The sequence below is a fragment of the Equus przewalskii genome, chromosome 21 (genome assembly GCF_037783145.1).
Source record: "Equus przewalskii isolate Varuska chromosome 21, EquPr2, whole genome shotgun sequence".
Taxonomy (NCBI): Eukaryota; Metazoa; Chordata; class Mammalia; order Perissodactyla; family Equidae; genus Equus; species Equus przewalskii.
The window spans coordinates 11,090,705-11,112,382 of NC_091851.1; the positions used below are offsets into that span (position 1 = coordinate 11,090,705).

At 37.2% G+C, this 21,678-nt stretch overlaps 1 protein-coding gene across 2 annotated transcripts in view; it reads right to left on the bottom strand.

Moving 5' to 3' along the window:
* Positions 1-21,678, bottom strand: part of SPTLC3 (serine palmitoyltransferase long chain base subunit 3) — a 148,306-nt gene that overhangs the window by 110,414 nt on the left and 16,214 nt on the right. For both annotated transcript variants that reach the window (XM_008518804.2, XM_008518805.2), the window contains exon 2: positions 2,553-2,735. In XM_008518804.2, coding sequence (XP_008517026.1) covers positions 2,553-2,735 — 183 coding nt within the window. The remainder of the gene's footprint in view (positions 1-2,552; positions 2,736-21,678) is intronic.

Genomic DNA, 21,678 nt, shown 5'->3' on the forward strand with positions numbered 1-21,678 from the left:
TGTAGCCTGGATTTCAGCATCATCCTTTTAACTGATTTTTTTGGTCCATCTGTTGTCCTCCTGCAATCTCTTTTTCACTGGGCAGTGAACGTGATCTTTCTAATCTGCAAATCTGCATTCCTCTGCCTGAAATCCTTTAATGCCTTCTCATTGTTCTTATAATAAATATCTACAGCTTATAAAAACCCATTGTAGTCTTGTCCCTGTTTGCCTTTTGAACAATCTTTCTCCCCACAAACTCCCACTCTCGCTCACAACACTCAGGTCACTGGAATTCCTCCGTTCCTTGAATGTACAATGCATTTTCTACCTCTGGGCCATTTTGCACCATGTTTCCTCTCCCTAAAGACTCTTTCTGTCCCATCTTGCCTCACTCTTTGCCTTACTACTTACTCTTCAGCCTTCATATCTCGGTTTAACTTCCTCTTCCTCCCAGAAACCTTCACTGAACACAAGTCCAGGTTCAATGTTTCTCTCCTTTGATCCCTTGACATCCTCTATTTACCTCTATGGTACCTTTTATCAAATTCTATTGAAATTGCTTTTTTTATGGTTAGCTCCCTGAAGGCAAGAACCATATCTGCCTTGGTTATTCTTGTATCCCCAGATTGTAGCACAGTGCCTGGCACAAAATACATGCTCAATAAGAATCTGACTTGATTAAGGAGGTAATGAATGCCTTGGCACAAGCAGTGCCTTCTTCTGAATGTCCTCCTTTGCACCCTTGCTCACTAGGCAAACTCCTGCTCACCATTCAAGCCCCAAAATCATGCCTTTCTGACCTCCTAAGGGAGTCACAGGGCACAGATCCCTGTTTTCCATATCACCCTCCTTCCCATCATCACTTTTTGTCATATGTTTTGCTCATGAGTCTGTTTTTGCATACCAGACTTCAAATTCTCTGATGGTAGGATCTATCTTTTTTTCTGTGTATATTAGCACCCATTACCTGGCATAGACATGTGCTCAAATATTTGCTGAAGGTAGGAGGGATTGTAATAATAAAACCGGGCCTGATTTTCTTCTGAACGTAATATACTTGATTTAAGCCAATTTCCAAAGAAGTGTTCCGCACGATTTGTTCCTGGATGTGTTACTGTAACATGTTTATCTTACCATGGATACTAGTTGCTAGGTTACAGGATTTGATGTTCTCTCATTACATTGAAATTCATGCTTCACTTATGTTCTTTGCCCACAATCATAGTATTCTAAAGCAATTTTTTAGGAAAAAGAGATTCATGGCATGATCAATTATTTGAACTAATTTGGAAAATGTTAACATAATGTAAGCTCTTTTCAGATCTCTGAACATTTTCAGGTTGTGTTGTTAGCTCTATGTGAAAAGAGCATTGTATAGACTTTTTTCTTTTTAAGATTTTATTTTTTTTCTTTTTCTTCCCAAAGCACCCCGGTACATAGTTGTATATTCTTCGTTGTGGGTCCTTCTAGTTGTGGCATGTGGGACGCTGCCTCAGCAGGGTTTGATGAGCAGTGCCATGTCCGCGCCCAGGATTTGAACTAACGAAACACTGGGCCGCCTGCAGCAGAGTGCGCGAACTTAACCACTCGGCCATGGGGCCAGCCCCTGTATAGACTTTTATAGGTTAACTATTGAAAATATCTAGATCAGGGGTTCTAAATCAGGGGTGATTTTGCACTTCATGAGACATTTGGCACTGTCTGGAGGCATTTTTGATCATCACAAGTGTGTGGGAGAACCTAATAGCATATAGTGGGTAGAGGCCAGGGATGCTGTTAAAAATCCTACAATGTAGGGGGCTGGCCCCGTGGCCAAGTGGTTAAGTTCGCGCGCTCCGCTGCAGGCGGCCCAGTGTTTCATTAGTTCAAATCCTGGGCGCGGACATGGCACTGCTCATCAAACCACGCTGAGGTGGCGTCCCACATACCACAACTAGAAGGACCCACAACGAAGAATATACAACTATGTACTGGGGGGCTTTGGGGAGAAAAAGGAAAAAAATAAAATCTTAAAAAAAAAATAGTGTCTTTAAAAAAAAATAAATCCTACAATGTACAGGGCAGCCTCTCCCACCAAAGAATTATCTAGTCCAAAATGTCAATAGTAGCAAAGTTGAGAAACCCTGACCTAGATGAAATAAAAATCTCACATTTCACTCAGACACACTTTTCTATTTCAAGATAGAACATAAATAATACTCATCTTCCAACTAGAAGACCAGAGTACAGTCCCACCCATGTGCCCTTGCTCTTATATTTCAATTTTTTTGTCTTTAAAATGGTATTTTAATATTGATCACATGAGGTTGTTATAAAAATTAAATATGTTAAGGTATGAGAAAACCCTTAGTTCAGTATATGGCAAATAGTAGTTACTAAATAAATATTTGTAAAAACAAGTCCATGAACACATAGGGGATGGGGTTTAGCAGGTAGAGATGAACAGAATTTACCCTGAGTAGTTCCTGAGCACCTCACTCTTTTTAGGCTCTGAACATGCATCACCGTTCTGAGAAGACTTTAGGGAAGAATAGGCATTGACAAAGATCCAGGGAGGTGCACATACATACTTTTTGTTCTTCTCGCTCTACAGCTGCATTGCATTTTTCTATTCCCCAGTTTCTCATAAAGTCTCTGAGATAGCCAAATAGGGTTCCAATTCCATATCCCAAGTACGTGAAAACCATAACGTGAAGAGGTGCTTCTTCGAAGAACTCAACAAATGGCTTATAAATATGTGGCTTCCCATTTTGCTGAAAACAAAAAAGAAAATTGAAGGTTAGATCTCTCCCATTACAATAAAGTATGATACTTAAAATTTTGGACTTTCAATCTTTTCAATTTCAAAGAACATATTTAAGATTGTAAAAGATAGTTGGATAGAATTGGAAATTGATAATTGAAGAGGGTAATCAGAAATGTGCATTTTATTTTACAAGACTTTAATGAAATAATTGATTCAGGCAAAAATTCTCAACAGATGCTAAATCCATTAAGTGAAAAGTTAATGAGGAATAAGGTTTTTTCAAGATGCCAAAGTAGGACCCCATAGATTACTCCCTAATCACAGACCTACGGTTACTACCTTAACTAGGTGATCAAATTATATCATGGATGTTGGAACAACTAGCCACTCTGTGCTCTTATCATGACATAATATTCAATACACTGATGAAACATTTAGCCTTAATTCAGTCAAGCTCTTATATCTAACTTCTATTTCACAAGAAATATTGAGATAAAGGAACAGGTAAATAACCTCATGAGGAAACAATCAGATAATCCACATTGTGCAAATTTCAATAAGACAACTGGCCTGGTCTTTAAAAGCAAAAATAAATAAGTGGGACTACATTAAACTAAAAAGCTCCTGTGTAGCAAAGGAAATGATCAACAAAATGAAAAAGCAACCTATGGAATGGGAGAAAATGTTTGCAAACCACACATCTGATAAGGGGTTAATATTCAAAATATATAAGGAACTCATAAAACTCAATAACAAAAAACAAAGAATTTGATTAAAAAATGGGCAAAAGAGGATTGGCCCAGTGGCATAGTGGTTAAGTTCATATGCTACACTTCGGTGGCCCAGTGTTTGCAGGTTTGGATCCTGGGTGTGGACCTAACACTGCTCATCAAGCCATGCTGTGGTGGCATCCCACATAAAATGGAGGAAGATTGGCACAGATGCTAGCCAGGGACAATCTTCCTCAAGCAAAAAGAGGAAGATTGGCAACAGATGTTAGTGCAGGGCCAATCTTCCTCACACACACACACAAAAGGGCAAAGGACTTCAACAGACATTTTCCCAAAGAAGACACACAAATGCTGACAAGTATATGAAAAAGTGCTCGACATCACTAATCATCAGGGAAATGCAAATCAAAACCACAATGCAATATAACCTCATATCTGTTAAGATGACCGTTATTAAACAGATAAGAGATAATAAGTGTTGGTGAGGATGTAGGGAAAAGGGAACCCTTGTACCCTGTTGGTGGGAATGTAAATTGGTATAACCATTATGGAAAACAATATGGAGTTTCCTCAAAAAATTAAAAAATAGAACTACCATATGATCCAGCAATCCCACATCTGGGTATATATCCATAGGAAATGAAATCAGTATCTTGAAGAGATATGTGCTCTTCCATGTTCATTACATCATTATTAACAATAGCCAAAATATGGAAATAATCTAAGTATTCATAAATGGATGAACACATACACACACACCCCAGAATATTATTCAGCCATAAAAAGGAAGGAAATCTTGCCATATGTGACAAATGGAGATACCTGGAGTACATTATACTAAGTGAAATAAGCCAGACACAGAAAGACAAATTCTGCATAATCTCACTTATATGTGGAGTCTAAAAGAGCTGAACTCACAGAAGCAGAGAGTAGAATGGTGGGCTGGGGGGCGGGGGAAATGGGGAGATGTTGGTCAAAGCATAGAAACCTTCAGTTATAAGATGAATAAGTTCTGAGATCTAATGTACAGCATGGTTACTACAGTTAATAATACTGTATATTATACTTGAAATTTGCTAAGACAGTAGAATGAAGGTGTTCTCACCATACACACACACACACAAAATGTACCTAAGTGCAGTGATGGATGTGTTAATTAGCTTGATTGTGGTAATAGTTACACAATGTATAGCTGTATCAAATCACCTTGTGCACCTCAGATATATACAATTTTTATTTGTAAATTACACCTCAATCAAGCTGGAAAAGAGAAAAGAAAAAGAAAAAAAGGTTAGGGAGGGGACTTAAGAGACACAACCAAATGTAGTCTGTGTTCTTTCATTGGATCCTATTTTTCTGTTTTTATTAAAAAAAATGGTAAAAAAATAAATATTTTAGGGACTGGTCTCATGGCCTAGTGGTTAAGTTTGGCACGCTCTGCTTCAGCAGCCCAGGTTTAATTCCCAATTGTGGACCTACACTACTCGTCAATGGCCATGCTGTGGTGGCATCCCACATACAAAATAGAGGAAGATTGGCACAGATGTTAGCTCAGGGTGAATCTTCCTCAGCAAAAATAAATAAGTAAGTAAGCAAGTAAATAAATAAATAAATATTTTGAACAACTGTGGAAATCCAAATGTCGACTAGAAATACATCTTATTAAGGAATTATTGTTAATTTTGTTAGGCATAATGGTAATATTACAGGTATGTGGGAGAATTTTTTAATCTTTGTAGATGCATACTAAAGTTAGGTGGCTGAAGTACTATGACAGCTGTAATTTTGCTTCAAATGGTCCATCCAAAATTAAATATATACATGAGGCAGTTTTTGGAAAATGTTAATAACTGTTGAACCTAGATGGAAGTTCTATTGATGTTTGTTATATTATTTCATCACTTTTCTGTATGTCTGAAATTTTTCATAATAAAAAGTTTAAAAAAGTATTTTTATTTTAGGTGTCAACATTCCAGTGGAAAGTAGACTTTTAGTACCAAACCATTCTGATTTCTGTTTAGGTGATTTGCAGAGAGTAGCTCAATCAATGTTGGCTCAATGGATTAGCAAATAAATCATTCCTAATGCTAATATTTAATTAAATTTTAATCTTTAATAAATATTTATGCATTCATTCACTATTTTATTCAACAAATGTAATGCAATGCATAGATTCCCTGATTCCCAATGAGGTGATCCATAAGAAGTGCTCTGACCATTTGAAACATATAACTTTCAGTGACTTACAGGAAATTGTCAAAAGTCTACTAATATTTAATGTAGTAATTTAGCTTACGCACATTTAGAATGAGATATTATATAAAATCATGTTAATTAGAAACACTGTTTTTGCTACTCTCATAATCTTTATCACCACTACTAGCACTGTTTGATTCCATCAACACAGTTTTCTGGAGCATATCACTTCATTTCCTCTACATTGTTTAAGGAGCAGTAGTTTTGGAATCTCTACGTGACTTAGTCACTGGAAGTTTTATTCCAAGCCACAAAATGTATGACAATTGAAAATATATGACGACCAAAAAAATTTAACTGGTAGATGAATATTTTGATTTCTACTTGTTTTTAAAACAATTTTTAAAATCCCTTTTTATAATACATCTAACACTTAAGTTGTTAAGTCAAAACCCCACAAAATATTATTAACTCATTAAAATTCCTTGCTTCCTTATTTGTCCATTATATGAGGTTACTTCTGTAGATATCCCAAAGTATGGATGCGGCTCTTTCTAACATGTCTTTCCAAAACACTTCCTAGTGGTTTAAAAAAATGAAAGTGAGAAAGCGTTGCTTAATATGAGGTCTTGAATGAAAGATTATATAACAAAATGCCCTGTATTTGGGACATTTGTTGGGCATTTATTGGGTGCCTACCATGAATCAGCAATGAGCTAGGTCCTGGGGATTCAAAGATGACCAAGACAGACCCAGTCCGTACTCCTGACTTCTTGACTTCCCTCTCACTGTGTCCTCACACCAGTCCTGTAGGTCTGATGGGTGGCTGATCCTACTATCTGGTGCCAACCTTTGGCTCTCCTCCTCAGCTCTGCTCTGTGCTTGACCTTTGGACTGCATCTGTCTCCAGCATGCCAGGCAACCTCCTGACGCAGTTAAGACCCACCTCCTTATTCCTTCCACATCACGTGGACACATGATTGGCTTCCTTCCTTCCTGGATTTGTCCAGACTCTAGCAAAAGAGACTGAGCTCTTCATGAAGGAAGATTTCATGAAATTTTGTGACTGGTTAGGTATGAGGCCAAGACAGAGGAAAATGAAAAGTATCTGCCAGGAGCATTATAGCACTGTTGATAAGAAGAAAGAAGGAATTAGGAGGGCTGCCTATGGGGGGATGACAAAGAATATGTATGGGGCATGCTAGGTTGGAGATGGTGAATTGCTTGGGCAATTAGGGATTCAGGAAAAGATAAGGCCCTGGCTGAAGTAGAAGATCTGGAAGTCAACCACTACAAGGCAAAACTTAAGCCATGGTTGAAAGTGAATGTGAGAAATGACAAATTTTAAAGAGAAAAAAGCAGTGGGCTTGGGAAATAATTTTAGGCCCCACTGCTTTAAGGGCACTCCAGAGGAAGAAGCATGAGTGAAGGGGACCCAGTGTGGGTAATTTCAGAAACCTGATTTAGCCTGCTCACAAATTAACTCCTTTGGCTGACTTAGAGGATGGCTGAGTTCTGTGGGTGCATGTAAAGAGATAAACTTCCAGGACATTCAAAGCTATCCTGCGAGGATCAGCAGGTTTTCCCTTCTTCTTTCCCTGGACCCATAAACATTTCTGAACTCCATATGTGGCCAAATCAAGCAGAGCGTTTCCCTTGAAACCCATGGGAACTTGCCGGCTGAATTGGCTCTGAGGCAAACATGCACTGTACATAAAAGACTGTTTACCTAGATGCAAATAAAACCTTCAGTTGTGTGCACAGGCTGGGCCTGTGTAACTTTTTTTTTTTGCCCATGTGACTTGTTCTGGAAAATAGTTATAATGCAAAGGAGAAATTTTTAACAATGTCCATGGCTCCAAACCAATATCAACTTTAGTCTCTCTCATATAACTTTATTTATTTTTAATTTAATTTAACGTAATTTTATTTGAAAGAGAGAAAATAAGATACCTTCATAGAGAACAAAGTTATCTGGATATATACAGGCCTTTCTTAATAGATGGAAAGTGATTCATTTACTATATTCCTTTATGGAAAATTGAAGTCAGTGACACCTTGTGGGAAAGAATTCTTAATCTGGGGTTGGACAGTTATTTTGAAATATGAGATTTGTCCTATCAAAGTAAAAGAAGTACAAAATTTTGCTTAATAAATTTGCTAGCGAAGGTTGACACAACATGATAATCTGTAATGCACTTTCTTTGTTCTACCTCTCAGCAATACACTTCTCTATGGTCTAGCTTTTCTTTGATAGCCTTGAAAATAAACAGATCCTGAGTCCCCTTGCCCAGAGTGCCAGGTCATTCGGGACACGGACACCCTGGGGATTGTTTACTTCCTGCATTCCTGTCACATCAGGAAATAAACAGGGTGTTGGGGCATGCTGAGAGGACCCAACTTTACAGATGATTGCTCTTTCATTCAAATTAGCAGGTCTTTTATTGGCTGCCTATTTTGTACTGTCCAAGGCTAATATTACAGGGGATATGAAATCAATAAATACAGTGCCTTTCTTGCAGAATTGATAGTGCAATGGTGTAATGTGTGTTGGAGGGGAGCAAGCATAAATGACCGTAACTTAGAGCAAAAAGTAAACGTCATAATGGTGATGCAAATGAAGGGAACATATCACATTGGGTGATCAGGAGTGGCTTTCTGGAGGAGAAGGAATTTGAGCCCAGTCTTGATGGGAAGTAGAACATAATGGTGGAGAGTGTTTATGCAAGAGTGAGACTTCCTGGGTTCAAATCCTGGTACTTTCATCTACTGACTATATGACAATGTGCAAGTCACTTAATTTCTCTTGCCCTCAAATGCCTCAAGTGTAAAATGGACCTAATAAGGTTTGTCTTGAAAGTTAAATGAGATAATAAATGCAAAGTACCTGCCACAGAGTAAGCACTTATTAAATGCTATGATTTTCATTAAATCTTCTGAATATGGAGATGACACATGAAACTGTTAGAATGGATGATGCTGCTTTTAGAGAAATATTTGGGAAAGAAAAGAAAGACTATGTATAAAGCCTTGGGAAATATCTCTATATAGGGAGAAGCAGGAGAATGAGGGTCCATTAGGACGTAAGCAAGTGTGAGAGGGAAGGAAGAGGTGGGAGTTAACGAGGTCGGGGGTTGAGAGACTGAAGTTGAGAAAGACCATTGTGCATGAGGGCTCTCAAGAAAACTTCAGCAAATGACTTTGTCAGCCTCTTTCCCAGTGTTTTTATCAGACAGCAGGGATTTAAGGAGAAAGGGGGTAGAGAGGCAATGAGGGAGGGAGTTGTGACTACTTATTAAATAAGTTTGATGGTGAAGAGTGGAACAGAGAGAAGGTGGTGGCTTTAGATACTAATAGTGGAGGAGATACCTATTTTGGAATAAAGAAATATTGAGCATGTTTAGCAGTTGAAGAAAGTACTCAGTAGATTAAGGTTAACTGGGGATAAAGGTAAGAGATGGTATAATTCCCGGAACGAGACTCCGGAGGGGATGGGCTGAAGTGCACATGTGACTATCTGACTATAACAACACAGACTATCTCATAGCATTTTTTCCCCTTAGAACTTTAAAGAACTTGTGCTGGAGGCCCTTGTTCTGTTCTATGTCCTTGGGATAGGATAAAAAGAGATGAGAAAAATAAGAAACCAAGTTAATTTCACAGATCAACCACACATTCACAAGCAAACTTTTATTTTCTGACTGAGGCAGCCCAGGTAACACAGCACATTCCATTATATGGCTGGGTCAGTCCATGGAAAAAGAAGCAAAGATGAGAATGAAGAAGGTTTTAGATTTTGGTCACTAAAAGGGTAGAAAGTTTGGGAATAAGATAGTCTCTGGGATAATAAAATGCTGGAGGAAACCCAGAGCACTGGAGAGAAGGAGATAACCATCTTCTTTCTGAAGTGGAATGTATCCAGAATTTTCCACATTGTAAGAGTTGAGTAGATACTCCTCTGAGGTCTCCTGGGGAGAACACAAACTTTCAAGGACGCTGACTGGCATTTAGGGACTAAGTTTCTGCCTACATTGTAGTAGTTAGGTTTTGAGCAAGGAAACAGAACCACTGGGAGTGATGTGGGATAAAAGACTTATTCTAGAGATTATGCTATACTCAAAAGTGTGAGCTGGTTAAAAATCTGTGGTAGGGGAGACCATTTCCATAGTGGCGTCATGAAGAGCTCCCATAGACCCTCTTTACGTTAAAAAACCATAACTGGTACAAATTATGAAAATACAACAATTTAAAGTGTTTGGAAATTGTCTTAAGGGCATACAGCAAATGAAGAAACGTTTGTTCAAGAAAACCTACTAAGTATCGAAAAGAACAGCAAGCGTCTGTGGCACTTGAACCATGACCCACTCCCTCCCTCTGCCCCCTCACTCAGAGTGGCAAAAGTTTTACTCTGAGCAGTTATGGTCAAGAAAATGGGACTCTCTTACCCACAGCTTCAGTCCAGGGCTATGCTATTTCCCTGAGAGGGGCAAGATGCCAACATTTTTCATCACTCTCAGCTGGTTTTCAGAGATAAATTCCATGCAAGTACGACTGAGGGATATTGAGGGTTCCCTTCTTTCACTAAACACTCATTATTAGGGTGGAAGTTCTACTCCAGGCATGGCATGCTGAGAATACTGGGGCCTCACTTGCCCTTGTCCCAGATCACTAGTAGGGTGGAGATTCCATACTGGAAGAGGAAAGCCAAGAAGAGCAGAGGCTAATGCCCCACCCAGAGCAGGTATATCACCCCTAGAGAAGAAGTGCACTGTCCTTCCCCCAGCTCTAAAGGAGTGGGTCATCGGTTTTGATGAGGGAGAGAGGCAGACCATAAGAACAGAGAGGTACAAAGCATTACCAAAAGGAACTGATTTTATTTAGAACAGAGAATGGAGAAGTTCAAGACTAATGGAGCTCTTGAAAACAATGGAGATTTTGGTGGTAAGAAATTAAGAGGAGGCCAGTAATTCTGCGAGAGCAAAAAGCTAATCTGTAGGCAGTTAGTTTATCAGAGAGAGCAAGGGAGATAGACAGCTAAGAAGAGAACTCTTGGGATTAAAACATACCTAAAGACTGGTCTCAAAAACTAACCTTGCCAAGGGTCCTCACTTTAATTGTAATAGACTATGGAGCAAGTTATGCCCCAAGATATTATCAAAACCAATGGAGAAATCAGCTAACACTTAGTGGAGGTAAACAACTGGGTATAATACCAACAGAGGCCAACAGCTTCCCAGAGAGATCAGGGAAAGAGACAGGCAAGGAGAACCTTGCTAAAACCACTGTAGTCCCAGCGCATGTGCCCAAGGCTGTACCCTCTGAGAAGCAACATCAGAGGTTTCACTATGTGAATAAAATAGACTCTATAAAAATAGACCAGCCAAGTCACTAAACAAATAAACAAGCAAACACAACAACAAAAATCCCTAGGGGGCAGGGGGGTAGTTTGTTAGTATCCAGAGTTGAAACAGTATATTATCTAAAAATGTCTAGTTTTAACCAAAAACATGAGACATACAAACAAACAGGAAAATGTGACCTATGAAAAGGAAAAACAGCAGGCAACGGAAACTGAGAGGGATGCAGATTTTAGGCTTAGTAAAAACTCCAAAACAGCTATTATAAATTAAAGAACTAAAGGAAACCATGCTGAAATAAGTAAAAGAAGATACAATAACAGTCTCATCAAATAGAAAATATCAATAAAGAGAAGAAATTATAAAAAAGAATCAAATGAGAATCTGGAATTCAAAAGTGTAGTAACAGAAACAAAACTTATTAGAGGGGCTCAACAGTGGATTTAAACTGGAAGATGAAAGAATGACTGAATTTGAAGATATTCAATAGTGTTTGTATAGTTAAAAAAAAATCTGAGAAAAAATGAAGAAAAGTAAACAGAGCCTCAGAAAAATGTGGAATATTATTGGATTACACCAACATACACATAATGATAGCACAAGAAGGAGAGGAAAGGAACAGAAAAAATATTTCAAGAAATATTGGCTGAAAACTCCTCAAATTTGATGAAAAAGTTTAATTTATACAACCAGAAGCTTAATGATATTTATGTAGGATAAAGGCAAAGAGATCCACTCCTAGACACATTATAGTAAAAATCTTGACACAGACAAAGAGAAAATCCAAAAAGAAGCAAGAAAAAAGCAATCCTTATGTAACAATTCCTAGAAAGGGTAACAGCTGATTTCCAAGCAAAACAATGGAGGCCATAAGGCAGTGGGATGACATAGTCAATGTGCTGGGAAAAAATGTCAACCAAGAAAGTTATATTATGCAAAACTATCCTTCAAAAATGCAGGAAAAATAAAGACATACTAAGATAAACAAAAATTGAGAGAATTTGTTGTAGCAGATCTACCTTACAAGAAATACTGAGGGATATTCTTCAGACTGACAGAAAGTGACTCCAGATGGTAATTCAAATCCATAACTTCCAAAAAAAAAACCCACACAAAAAGCATAGGCAAAGTTCATTACGAAACTATAAAAGACAATATAAATACATATTTATTCTCTTTTCTTCTATTAACTGATCTAAAAAGAAACAGTATAAAACAATATATGTATAATTTTATTGTTAGGCCTATATATAGACATATATTTGACAATGACAGAGCAAAGGACGTGGGTGTGAACAAAGCTATATTGGAGTAAGGAAATGATACAAGACAGTAATGAGAATCCACAACAACGAATGAAGAGAACTAGAAAGCGTAAATAAGAATGTGGATGAGAAGATTAATATAACAAACTCATATGTACAACTATATCTATACCTATATCTATTCTTGCTATCTTTCTATATCTGTATCCTCTATATCTATATCTATTCTTGGTATCCTTCTTTCCAGGTATCCAACCTTTTAAAAAGACATAAAATTACATAATGTAATAGTTATAACCATGTATTATTTTGTCAAATATATAGATGTAACATTATAACAGTAATAGCTCAAAAAAGGGGAAGACTAGATAGGAGTCACATTTCTGTATCTCACTAGAGTTAAGTTTGTATAAATCTGAAGTAGATTCTGGTAAGTTAAGATATATATGGTAAGCCCTAGAACAATCACTAAGAAAATAACTCAAAAAATACAGCAAAAGATCATTAAAATATTACACCGGAAAATATTTAATGCGAAAGAAAACAGTAAAGTGAGAATAGAGAAATAAAAATGATGTGAGTGAGGCAACAAACAAAAAGTAAAGCGGCAGACATAAATCCAACTATATCAATAATAATAGTAAATACGAATGGATGAAACAATCCAATCAGGTGGCAGATTGTCAAACTAGAAAAAAACAAAATCAAGTTCAACTCTAAGCTATCTACAGGAGCCACACTTTAGATTCAGAGATGCAAATAAGTTAAAAGTAAAAGAATGGAAAAAATATTTAAAAATAGCAATCATAAGTAAGCTGGAATGGCTATACAGATAATATCAGATAAGATAGACTTCAAAACAAAACTGTTACTAAAGACAAAAAGGGACACTTTATGTGAGAAAATGTTCAATCCATTAGAAAAAGGTAACAATGATAAACATATAAGTACCTGACAGCAAATCCCAATATCCATGAAGCAAAAACTGACAGAAATGAAAGGAGAAATAGATAATTCCACAATCATAGTAGAAACTTCAATCTCCTACTTTCAAAAGTGGATATAACAATTAGGCAGAAGACCGACAAGAAATAGAAGACTTGAAGAACATTATAAACCAAGTAGACTTAACAGACTTCTATAGAAGACTGCCCCCCAAACACCATAGTACACACTTTTTTCTAGAGTGCATATAGAACATTCTACAGCTAGCCATAAAACGAGTCTCAATAAGTGTAAAAGGATTGAAAGCATGCAAAGTTTGTTCCACAGTCACAATAGAATTAGAAGTCAATAACAAAAAAAAAATTGAGAAATTTAAAAATAGGTAGAAATTAAACAACATTCTCCTAAATACCAAATCGGTCAAAAAACATATAAAGAGAAATTAGGAAACACTTTGAGATAAATAAAAATGATTACACATATACCCAAACTTACTGGACATAGCTTAAGCAGTACTGAAAGGAAAATTTATAGGTCTAATGCCTATGTTAAAAAAGAAGAAAGATCTCCAATCAATAACCTACCACTTTACCTTGAGACACTGGAAAAAGAAGAGTAAACCAAATCTAAAGGAAGCAGATCCAGGGAAATGATAAAGATTAGAGTGGAAATTTATGAAATAGAGACTAGGAAAAAGTTGATTTTTCAAATAGATCAACAAAATTGACAGACCTTCAGCTGGATGAACCAAGCAAAAAAAGAGAACACTCAGATTACTTAAATGAGGAAGGAAAGAGGGACGGTACAACTGACATGACAGAAATAACATTGATTGTAAGGTAGTACTATGAAGCATTATGTGTCAACATGTTAGAACTTAGGTGACATGGGCAAATTCAAGGACGACATAAATTACAAAACCTGACTCATTAAGAAGCAAAAAATCTGAATAGACCTGTAACAAATGAAGATATTGAGTTAGTAATCAAAAACTTCATGCATAGAAAACCCAAGCTTAGATGACTTCACTGGTGAATTTTATCAAGAATTTAAAGAAGAATTAATACCAATTCTTCACAAATTCTTTTAAAATATCAAAGAGGAGGAAACACTCCCCAATTCATTATATGAGGCCAGTGTTATCCTGGTACGAAAAGCAGACAAAGACATCACAGAAAAAGAAAACTACAGACTAATATTTCTTATGAAGATAGACACAAAAATCCCCTAGAAAATGCTAACAAAAATAAATCCATCAAAAATATAAAAATGTTTAAACACTATGACCTAGTGGATTTTATCCTATGACTGCAAGCTTAGTTTAACATTCAAAAATTAATTAATGTAATACATCATATCAACAGAATAAATGTCCAAAATTACATAATCATTTCCATAGAAGCAGAAAAAGCACTTGACAAAATCCAACACCGCTTCATAATAAAAATATCCAACAAACTAAGAATAGAAGGGAAAATCCTCAATCTGATAAAGGGAATCTATGAAAAATCTACAGCTAACATTTTACTTAATAGAGAAAAATTGAATGCTTTCTTCCTAAGATCAGAACCAAGACAAGCATGTCTGCTATAACCACTTGTATTTAACAGCATACCAAAAATTCTAACCAAGGAAATTAGGCAAGAAAATAAAATAAATGGCATCATACTGGAAAGAAAGAAATAAAACTCTATTTGTAGAAGACATGATCTTGTATATAGAAAACACTAAAGAATGTGCTAAAAAATTATGAGAGCTAACAAATGAGTTCAGTAAAGTTTCAGGATATAAGATCAATATACAAATCAATTTATTTCTATACACTAGCAATGAACAATCAAAAAATGAAAGTAAGAAAATTCTATTTACAATAGCATCAAAAGAACAAAATACTTAGGAATAAATTTAACGAAAAAAGTGCAAGACGTACATTGAAAACTACAAACCATCGTTGAAAGAAATGAAAAACATAAATAAGTGGAAATATAACCATGTTTATGAATTAGAAGACTGAAGGTTGTTAAAATGGCAATATTCCTCAAATTGAACTATGGGTTCAACATGATCCTTATCAAAATCCCAGCTAAGCTTTTGGACAAATTGACAAGCTGATATTAAAATTCATATGGAAATGCAATTGACCTAGAACAATCTTGAAGAAAAACAATCTTGAAGAGAAAGAATAAAATTGGAAGAGTCATACTTCCCAATTTTAAAATTTACTATAAATCTATAATAATCAGAACATATACATCCATGAAATAGAATTAAAAGTCTGGAAATAAGCTCTCATATTTACAATCTACTGATTTTTGACAAAGGTGCCCAGACTGTTTAGTGAGGAAATAACAGTCTTTTCAACAAATGTTGCTGGAACAACTGGATATCCACATAAAAAAGAATGATGTTGGACCCCTTCTTCATAACATGCACAAAAACTAACTCCAAATAGATTATAAACCTAAGTGTAAGAGCTAAAACTATAAATTCTCAGTAGAAAATAAGGGAGAAAAATGTCCGTGACCTTGGGTTAGGCAAAGCCTTCTTAGATATGACACTAAAAGCACTGTGATAAAAGAAAATACAGATAAGTTGTACTTCATTGAACTTAAAAGCTTTTGTGCTCCAAAGGATATCATTAAGAAAGTTAACAAGACAACTCACAGAATTGGAGAAAATATTGGCAAATCATATATCTGATAAGGATTTAGTATCTAGAATATATAAAGAACTCTTACAAGTCAGTAATAAAAACACAACCCAGTCAAAAAATGGGCGAAGGAACTGAATAAAGATTTGTCCACAGATATACAAATGGCCAATAAGCACATGGAAAGATGTGCAACATCCTTAGCTGTCAGAGAAGTGCAAATTAAAATCATAATGAGATGCCACTTCACATCCACTAGGATGGCTATAATAAAAAGATGGATAATACCAAGTGTTATCAGAGACGTGAAGAAATTGCGATCCTCACACACTGCAGTTCTTTTAAAGGTTAAGCATAGAGTTGTCATATGACCCAGAAATTCTCCTAGGCATATATCCAAAGGAAATGCAAACACATGAGTGCAAACAAAAACTTGCACTCAAATATTCATAGTAGATAAAAAGTGGAAACAACCTAGACATCCATTAACTGATAAATGGATAAATAAAATGTGGTATAGCCACACAATGGTTTATTTTTTGAGAATAAAAATGGAGTATATACTGACAAATACTCTAACATGGATGAACCTTGAAAACATTATACTAAGTGAAAAAACCCATTCACAAAAAATCACATATTGTATGATTCCATTTATATGAAATATCCAGAATAGGTAAATCCATAGAGACAGAAAGTAGATTAGTGGTTGACTTAGGGTGAGGTGTGGATGTTGGGAGGAAATGGGCACTGACTCCCAATGAAGAAGAGTTTTTTGGTGAGGGTGATGAAAATATTCTAAAATTGATTGCAGTGATTGTTGCACAATTCTGTGAATAAACTAAAAAACACTGAATTGTACATTTTAAATGGATAAATATGGTGTGTGAATTGTATCTCAGTCGACCATATCCATATACATATAGTCTAGGGAAGGCTGGTACTTCTACATTCGATTGTTGAACTGAAGTTGCTGTAGATCAGTAGCAGGGCTAGTAATTGTGAGGAGCTGGACCTAAAACACAGAAAAGTGAGGACAAATTGGGACCCACTAGGACAAATTGGAATTGAGTAGGACAAACTAGCATCCATATCTGCCTGGCAACATTTTCAACCTTGATAATGAGCATGTCCTATACAAAGTGTTGGAACGGTTGCCATGAATATGCACACACACCAGTCCCAGAACTCAGAGAAGTTGAAGGAGCAGGAGCTGGAGGAGCCACAAGCCCAGTTGCTACCCTTGCCAACAAATGGCATTTAGATTATAATGACTGTTGCTTCACTTCCACCTTCCCAATATTATGTAAATTTCTCTTGGTCCAGTCCCAACCTGGAAATCCTAGAAATGAGGTTCCAGCTTGGCTAAGTTAACATAGTACAAAGCCAACACATAAACGAGTAGCATTGCTCAATGGTTTGGTAAAAATGATTTCCAAACACCATATGGCAGAACATTGTTAGTATTTAATGTATGTTCATCATGTTCTCCATGTTTCCCAGCCTCCTTTGCAGTTATGGTGGGCCACATGACTTGTTCTGGTTAATGGCCTGTGAATGGAAATGGCATGTGTCACTTCTGGGTTGAGGTAGTCAAGGGCTGGTGTGCCTTATCCATCTCTCTCGTCCTCTACCGTGGGAAACTTGCAAATCACTGGATCCAGATGGTGAAGCTACAGATGGAAGAGGGGTACCTGATCTGCAATAGACTTTACATATGTGGCCAATAAAACTCACTGTGTTGAGATAGAGAGATTTATGGTTTGTCTATTGCAGCAGTTAGTAGTGTTTACCCTAATTAATGCACCTGTCTATACAGATAAAATATAAAGATGCCTTCAAAGCTAAAGACCATCTGCATCTCTAAGACTAATTTCTTTCCTCATGACCCCACGTGAGTACTGTTGTAGAGGATGGGCTTTTAGAGATAGTAAGAGGTCCATACTTCATTCATGGTTATGAGGAGCACTTCTTCCTCAGAATCCTGAACAAGTCCTGTCGTCCAGTTGCCATTATTGCAGAAGAAATGGAACATGGGGGTGGGGTGTAACTTTGGGCTTCATGAGCTTAAACACTGAAACTTGAGTGCAAGTGTGTGCAAGGACTATAAATTCTCTTTTCAAATAGATCATCTCGTGGGGTTTGTTATGTGATGCAGACACTGTTGGTTGCCTACCCTACAGCCATACCCTGAACTCTTTATTTATCACCAGAAGAGCCTTGGTGTTCAGCTGAAGGTGACCCTTCCCTAGCCTCAGGAGGGAAAGCATGATCAGTTCAAGCTAGCCATAGTGTGTCTTGCCAGTGACTGGTTTAGACATAGACATGTGGACCAGTACTGGCCAATGGGAACCAAGAAAAAGTCCACTGGGTGACTGAGAAAGGCTTTACTCAAGAATAGAAATAGATGCCAAAAAAATTCCCTATTCTTTTCTAGACATTGTTGTGTCTGCATGGGATGCCTGGAATTTCAGCAACCATATTGTGGCCACCAGAGAAAGATATTTGGTTATGCACAGAAGATGGTAGAAAGGAGATGTAAAACACTGTGGTCCTTGATGACATTATTGTCACCAATCCAGGGACCAAACAACTCTAGACTCCTCCCAACTCTAGACTCTGACTCCTATCAGATCAGTTTTCATCTCCAGTCAGGGGAGTTACAGAATTGTAGACTAGATGTGATGCTAGTGGAGGGAGGCAGGACTGATGCTTATCTGGTACACACTGATATTAGCATCTCAGTTTACACCCAGCATCCCTTCTGATTGGTTAATGAGTGCCCTGTTATGATTGGTAAGTGTTCATGCCTTACTGCTAGTGAATGTGTGTGTGTGTGTGTGTATTTTAAATTATCATCTCTAGTGGTAGGTAAAATTCAAAGCAGCTCTTTGCTCAATAAACTTTAAAACATTTGAGTGTTTTATTAATTCCAAAGTTGCCATTTATTTCTCTTCTAAAATACTTTCAAATGTCAATTAGATATGGCCCAAGTTATACAAATAATGCTGCACCAAAGCTTATGAAAGTGGAATGATACAAGAATTCTGATAGTCCACAGTTCTACTTTATTTGGAAGGGTACTTAATGTCTTAAAGTTGTCAGGGAATTTTAAGAAATGAGTATTTTAACCATAGCCTTTGTCATGTGTTTTATGGATATGAATGTTTAGAAATGCTTTATGAAACTATGTTTCAGTCTACTCTAACTCATATCATCTCATCACAAATAGGTGAGTTCCTTCTGCTTAGAATTTGTCGTTTGATTCTATATGTACACAGTCATATTCAACTTGGACACAAGCACCTTCCTGATAATTTTATTTCTGATTTTTAAGACGCCTGGTATAATTAATCATTAACATATTGGCAGACCCTGGAATGGGGTGTTCTACGTGATAAAATCCAAATGGAAACCTCCTACTTAGGGGACCCCAGTCGTGTAGCTGGAGTAGAAGAAACTGAGTTGCTCAGTCAACTCAAGTTGTTCAGACCACTGAGATATGTAAATATATGACAATTTAGGTTAAAATTTATTTTTTTCATACTGCCTTAAAACCCCAGCATCAAGTCTATCTAAAAAGATTTTGTTGTTGTTGTTGTTTTCCTCCTGTTTCAACACTAAACCAAGACTTATTGAGTGCCTGTGTTAACAAATGCTCTGCCAGGAGACATGATGTGCCCACAGACAGACTACAAGCTGACTACCTGACAAACACTACAGGTACCATAGAGAGATGTTCAGGGTGCTGTGGGAAGAAGACGCATCTAACACTCACTGGAAGAGATAGGGGAAACTTCATGAAGGAGAAAAGAGTTGACCAAAGGCTTGAAGGATGAGAGCTAGAAGGATAAAGGCAGTAGGACTAGAAAGAAAGATTCCCAAGGTAGAATTGAGAGCATCAAGGGAGTTTCTCATCAACCTTTCCCCTGGATCACTGCAATCACCTCCCAGATGGTCTCTTTACTCCATACTGACTCCTCAAATCTGCTGTTGCTAGATAACTTTATCTTTAACGTCCAAGCATCATTTATAACAGAATTTCTAAAGTGCTCACTAGAGATAGGCATCAACAAAAATGGTTTTGGAAAGCCTACATACCTCTGTGCCTCTTGGTGTGCAAAAGCTCACAGTGTGCAAAAGCTAGGGTGTAAGAACCAGGAGAGACAGGTTTCTTGTTCATCACTGTATCCCTGTTGTGAGCACACAGCTTCACATGGTAGTGCTGAATAAATACTTGCCAATTGAATTAGCTTATTGAACGCTATTAAAATACTGAAGTGAAAAACCATTTAACTTTGGAACCCAGGACATGTATTAAACATAAATCTATCTATGCCATGAGAAAACTCTCTTTGGGAAGTGTTGGTTTTCAACATAAAGCTAAATTTCTTAGCAAAGAAGACAATGACCTGTCAAAGTCCTCTATCTCCTGCCTTCCATTTGTTGCTTAAGCAACATCAAACTGCTTTCATCTCACACCCTCGTTTTTATCTTCTCCAAACATTTTCTTATGCTGCCATTTGCCTGTAATTTCTTCAGTTGCTACTCTTCCTAACTGTCCTCTGCTGCCACCTCTTCTTCATCTCTGCTGCACATACATACACCCTTTGCATGCCTAATATCTGCTGTTTAAAACCCAGCTCTGCTTCACTTCCTAAAAAGATCCAGGCTTGACGTTCTCACTGCATAACACCATCATTATACTCACCACATTGCATTACAATAATATTTTTAAAAGACAAGTTGTTTAATAAAAGGACAGAAAATAAAGTATAACTTACAAATAAAATAGCTTTCATTATCTCTCACTCAGGTCTTTCAAGTATTTGAAATATTTTAACTGTATTGTCCAGCGTGGCAAAGACTGGCTGTTCACCAAACCATTTCCCTTTCCTCTTTCTCACAGCTGGCCTACATGTCCCACACCATTTGAAGACAAATGTGGCCATGTGACAGAGTTATGACCAATATGAAATGGGCAGAAGTGCCCAGGTGCCACTTCCGTGCCTGACCCATAAAAGCCTCTCTCATGATCGATCTCTTTCTCTGTTTCCCCTGTTGGCATCTGAATGCTGATGGCCAAGGTGACCTTGGAAGCCACACAGTAAAGATTGCAGAGCTTTTGCTGGCCTGGTTCGCCGAATAACTCTGTGGAGCAGAGTCCTCACCACTTCTCCTTCCAACTTCCTATCACTGCCAATTAGACTTAAGAAATATGAGTGAGAAATAAACTTCTATTGGATTATGCTGTTGAGATTTGGTGGCTCATTTATTATGACATCTACTGTTACCTTAATGAATACATACTGTATGAATTTTATTAAAATTCTTTCATTTTGTTTTTTAAAGACTGGCCCTGAGCTAACATCAGTTGCCAATCTTCTCTTTTTTTCCTTCTCTCTAAAGCCCCCCAGTACATAGTTGCATATTCTAGTTGTAGGTCCTTCTCGTTCTACTATGTGGGATGCCACCTCAGCATGGCTTGTTGAACGGTGCTAGGTCTGCACCCAGGAGCTGAACCACTGAAACCCTGGGCTGCCGAAGCATAGCACATGAACTTAACCGCTTGGCAATGGGGGTGGCCCCCCAAATTCTTTCATTTCTAACCATTGCTTAGAAGCATTTGGAAAAAGTCTGAGAACTGAGTTACCTCTCCAAGGAAACTTGTATTAGGACCTGTCTGGGCTGACCAAAATTCAAACAAATCTGGGGAAGTTTATGCCAGAAAATTAAGTGAGTCAAAGACTCAATTCTTGATTTATTGACCATCTCTGTGTGTTAGGCAGTGCATGATGGAAAAAGT